The sequence below is a fragment of the Uranotaenia lowii genome, chromosome 2 (assembly GCF_029784155.1).
Source record: "Uranotaenia lowii strain MFRU-FL chromosome 2, ASM2978415v1, whole genome shotgun sequence".
NCBI classification, from domain to species: domain Eukaryota; kingdom Metazoa; phylum Arthropoda; class Insecta; order Diptera; family Culicidae; genus Uranotaenia; species Uranotaenia lowii.
In genome coordinates this window covers 31,861,446-31,866,955 of record NC_073692.1, presented here as the reverse complement: position 1 = coordinate 31,866,955, position 5,510 = coordinate 31,861,446, and the positions used below count along the sequence as shown (strand labels likewise).

General features: G+C 31.2%; 1 protein-coding gene across 1 annotated transcript; it reads left to right on the top strand.

The window, feature by feature from the left end:
- The first annotated feature begins 1,269 nt into the window (after window positions 1-1,269).
- Window positions 1,270-1,920, top strand: LOC129749235 (adult cuticle protein 1-like). Its single transcript, XM_055744172.1, has 2 exons — window positions 1,270-1,389; window positions 1,459-1,920. Exons 1-2 carry the CDS (start codon window positions 1,384-1,386, stop codon window positions 1,825-1,827), a joined length of 375 nt encoding a protein of 124 aa, XP_055600147.1. The 5' UTR covers window positions 1,270-1,383; the 3' UTR covers window positions 1,828-1,920.
- Window positions 1,921-5,510: the final 3,590 nt, after the last annotated feature.

The window sequence follows — 5,510 nt, the reverse complement described above, 5'->3', positions numbered from 1 at the left end:
AAACTGAGTAAAATCAAACCGCGTAAAAAAAGACCGTAGTGTATTACGTTTTGCCAATGACCAATATTACATTTATGCTTTGAACAGAACATGAATGCTTAAAATGCCAGAAAAAAGGTTAACAATCTGAATGAATGTGGGTCAAATGCAGATAGGTGCATAATTGATCAAGTCACATAAATTTTCCTAACAATGAATACGTCCTCGGTGGTCGAGTGGTGGTTCGATTCCCATCTCGGTACTGGGTGTTTAAATGTTAATCTTTAGTTGTCCACGTCATTTATTCAGTCTGTAAAGCCTAAATTGGTTAAGACGGTGAATGTCTTTTTTTAAAAAAAATTAAGGCATAAAAAACCTGCGCGGGTCGCATAACAGGGTCCGCGGGCCACATGCGTCCTGCGGACCGCGGCTTGCTCATCCCTGCTTCAAAGTTCTATTTCTGTTTCGACATTATTGAAACCTTAAAGTTGGTATAAAGAAACAAATTTACTTGTTACGTACTTGATTTTTTTTTTGCATTTAGTATATATCAATGGGTTGCAAGTCTTTTTTGTACAGCACAATAGTTCGTGAGAAGTATCCTTTGTCCTTTTTAGTAAACTTGAAAAATTTTAATGAGTTCCAACGGGCGTTCAATACAGTGAGGGAAACAAGAATGGCACCAAAAATATTCAATTTAATTATTTGGAATTACATTAAACTATTCCTAGTTAAAGGTGTTGATGCAAAATATAGTAAAACATTATAAAAAAAACCTTATTCAAACATTTTAATAACTCTCTACAACTTCGACAGCAGACCCACGGTATCGAAAACCGTGTCGGTTTTCCGCCGCCGCCCATCAAAGGGAACGCAATCCTGCTCACAACTTGGCAGACTCTCGAAGCTTACATTCAACAAGAAATCATTCACCACATGATGGTGAATGGCTGCCATGCACGTTTGTGCGTCTGCTTCGAGGCTTCCACACACCGGTCCGCGTCGAAATGTCATCGGAAAAATGCCGCTGATATGCGAAGCGCAACATCATTTGTTACCACTTCTTGGGTTCTTGGGAATGGGATAACTAATTCGTTGATGTTGATAAAAGACTTGCTGCGAGCCCTTTGCCAATATCTAAGTGTGGCTCGGAAATTAACTACCTAGGATGTATGTTTCTAGTAAAAATGGTCTGCATTCGTGAAGATCATAGCAAATTAATGATGGGATCGACGTTTTTTCCTTCCTTCTTCTATCCCGAATGGGTTGGCACAATCTGGAATGGATGAAGTTGCCTGGAATCGGGGCCGCCCTATATAAAGCTATCCCGGCCGTTTTCCGGACACCAGAGTTCTATCGGTTGTGTAACAGTGATCATCCTCGTGTAGTGAAATTCTAGCAATCATGAAGGTAAGGATACCTGATCCCGGTAGAGAGAGTGCAGCGATTAATTTGTTCCCTGGTTGATCTTCTCCGCAGTGCATCGCAGCTGTAGTCATGATGGCTTTCGCCGCCGTCGCCCAAGCTGGACTGGCGCCGTTTTATTACGGGGCTCCTTTGGCCTACTCTTTGCCCCATACTACGGTAGTCCAGAGTAACGCGGAACCAAAACTCCTAGCGGCTCCAGCAGCAGCTCCCTACTACTATGCTGCCGCTGCTCCGTACGGTGCTGCTCCATATCTGGCCTACAGTGCCCCACTAGCGGCCTACAGTGCTCCGGCTTTGCTGCTCCAGAAGGAGGCCCGCTATTTGGCCGCCAACCGGGGTGCCATCCATGAGGCCCCACTTCCGGGACACGAAATCTCCCAGCAGCAGCTCAATCTGGAACCAGCTGCGGGAACCATTTGAAGGGGGCGCAATGGCGGTAACTGAAAAAAGAAATTGTGATACAATACTTTGGTAATCGAAAGAGAGGAAAATATATCGAAAGTGTTAATCAAATTTTCGCATGGTTTTTGTCGTAGTTCGAGTGACAACTATTTGGTGCAGTAAAAACTGATGACATAACAGTGTAAGTCCAACGTCTCAGACAATGATGGTATGAAAACTTCACAAAATCTGAGTTATGTGTCTAACGGTTAAACTCTAACCTCTCAAGGGATGAAATCTGAATGATGAAAAAAAACTATATCTTCGGGAAAAAGTGTGAATGAGGTTGCAGTTCTTAGCTCAATTAATTCAATTTTGCCATAATTCTCATAGATGGGTATTAAAGGGGACCAGAAAATTATCATACTTAAATTCTACAACCAGTCATTCATCTACATTAGGGTGGCAATGTATGGAATCTATGGAAAAAAAAAACATGACCGCAAAAACAATTTCAAGATCTGCGGCCGTCAAGTTTTTTACAACACGTGAGCGGGTCTAAGAGCAAGTTCACTGGTGTTGGGAAAAATTGAAAATTTGGCCAGGTAATTAGAAGTTCGATACAGCATTTTTGCAGCATCTTTTTCTTGACAGAAAACTGAGCAGTTTACGAAAAGAGTTTTAATTATTTAAGATAAAAATTTATACCGGAACCAAACAAAATTAACAAAACAGTAATATTATGTGTAAAGCATGCTCAGTTTGATGAAATTTGCACAGTTGTACAATGAAAAACTTTCTTAAAAACTTGAAAGAATTTTTTATAATGATCATTTTCTGGAAACTAAATTAGCTAATCACTCACTGGTATTATTGAGCGATTTTGTTTATTTTTTTTGTTTCTCAGCCCTCTTACTTGACAACAATTTCAGACTTCCTTAATTTTTATAAGTTTTTATGATTTGTTTAATTGCTATTCAAAATTTTTTTTTATTCAATAGCCATTCTTTTAAATTGATGAATTTGAAATTTTAGCTATTTTTGTCATTTTTATCATTTTTTTTTTCATATTTTTCATTTTCGTCTTTTTTGTATATTTGTCATTTTTGTTATTTTTGTAATTTTTGTCATTTTGTCATTTTTGTCATTTTTGTCATTTTTGTCATTTTTGTCATTTTTGTCATTTTTGTCATTTTTGTCATTTTTGTCATTTTTTGTCATTTTTGTCATTTTTGTCATTTTTTGTCATTTTTTGTCATTTTTGTTATTTTTGTCATTTTTGTCATTTTTGTCATTTTTGTCATTTTTGTCATTTTTTGTCATTTTTTGTCATTTTTTGTCATTTTTGTCATTTTTGTCATTTTTGTCTTTTTTGTCATTTTTGTCATTTTTGTAATTTTTGTCATTTTTGTCATTTTTGTCATTTTTGTCATTTTTGTCATTTTGTCATTTTTGTCATTTTTGTCATTTTTGTCATTTTTGTCATTTTTGTCATTTTTGTCATTTTTGTCATTTTTGTCATTTTGTCATTTTTTGTCATTTTTTGTCATTTTTGTTATTTTTGTCATTTTTGTCATTTTGTCATTTTTGTCATTTTTGTCATTTTTGTCATTTTTGTCATTTTTGTCATTTTTTGTCATTTTTTGTCATTTTTTGTCATTTTTGTCATTTTTGTCATGTTTGTCATTTTTGTCATTTTTGTCATTTTTGTCATTTTTGTCATTTTTGTCATTTTTGTCATTTTTGTCATTTTTGTCATTTTTGTCATTTTTGTCATTTTTGTCATTTTTGTCATTTTTGTCATTTTTGTCATTTTTGTCATTTTTGTCATTTTTGTCATTTTTGTCATTTTTGTCATTTTTGTCATTTTGTCATTTTTGTCATTTTTGTCATTTTGTCATTTTTGTCATTTTTGTCATTTTTGTCATTTTTGTCATTTTTGTCATTTTTGTCATTTTTGTCATTTTTGTCATTTTGTCATTTTGTCATTTTTGTCATTTTTGTCATTTTTGTCATTTTTGTCATTTTTGTCATTTTTGTCATTTTTGTCATTTTTGTCATTTTGTCATTTTTGTCATTTTTGTCATTTTTGTCATTTTTGTCATTTTTGTCATTTTTGTTATTTTCGTCATTTTTTCATTTTTGTCATTTTTGTCATTTTTGTTATTTTCGTCAATTTTTTCATTTTTGTCATTTTTGTCATTTTTGTCATTTTTGTCATTTTTGTCATTTTTGTCATTTTTGTCATTTTTGTCATTTTTGTCATTTTTGTCATTTTTGTCATTTTTGTCATTTTTGTCATTTTTGTCATTTTTGTCATTTTTGTCATTTTTGTCATTTTTGTCATTTTTGTCATTTTTGTCATTTTTGTCATTTTTGTCATTTTTGTCATTTTTGTCATTTTTGTCATTTTTGTCATTTTTGTCATTTTTGTCATTTTGTCATTTTTGTCATTTTTGTCATTTTTGTCATTTTTGTCATTTTTGTCATTTTGTCATTTTTGTCATTTTTGTCATTTTTGTCATTTTTGTCATTTTTGTCATTTTTGTCATTTTTGTCATTTTTGTCATTTTTGTCATTTTTGTCATTTTTGTCATTTTTGTCATTTTTGTCATTTTTGTCATTTTTGTCATTTTTGTCATTTTTGTCATTTTTGTCATTTTGTCATTTTTGTCATTTTTGTCATTTTTGTCATTTTTGTCAATTTTGTCATTTTTGTCATTTTTGTCATTTTGTCATTTTTGTCATTTTTGTCATTTTTGTCATTTTTGTCATTTTTGTCATTTTTGTCATTTTTGTCATTTTTGTCATTTTTGTCATTTTTGTCATTTTTGTCATTTTTGTCATTTTTGTAATTTTTGTCATTTTGTAATTTTGTCATTTTTGTCATTTTTGTCATTTTTGTCATTTTTGTCATTTTTGTCATTTTTGTCATTTTTGTCATTTTTGTCATTTTTGTCATTTTTGTCATTTTTGTCATTTTTGTCATTTTTGTCATTTTTGTCATTTTTGTCATTTTTGTCATTTTGTCATTTTTGTCATTTTTGTCATTTTTGTCATTTTGTCATTTTGTCATTTTGTCATTTTTGTCATTTTTGTCATTTTTGTCATTTTTGTCATTTTTGTCATTTTTGTCATTTTGTCATTTTTGTCATTTTTGTCATTTTTGTCATTTTGTCATTTTTGTCATTTTTGTCATTTTTGTCATTTTTGTCATTTTTGTCATTTTTGTCATTTTTGTCATTTTTGTCATTTTTGTCATTTTGTCATTTTTGTCATTTTTGTCATTTTTGTCATTTTTGTCATTTGTGTCATTTTGTCCTTTGGTCATTTTTGTCATTTGTCTTTGTCACATTTTTGTCATTTTTGTCATTTTTGTCATTTTTGTCATTTTTGTCATTTTTGTCATTTTTGTCATTTTTGTCATTTTTGTCATTTTTGTCATTTTTGTCATTTTTGTCATTTTTGTCATTTTTGTCATTTTTGTCATTTTTGTCATTTTTGTCATTTTTGTCATTTTTGTCATTTTTGTCATTTTTGTCATTTTTGTCATTTTTGTCATTTTTGTCATTTTTGTCATTTTTGTCATTTTTGTCATTTTTGTCATTTTTGTCATTTTTGTCATTTTTGTCATTTTTGTCATTTTTGTCATTTTTGTCATTTTTGTCATTTTTGTCATTTTTGTCATTTTTGTCATTTTTGTCATTTTTGTCATTTTTGTC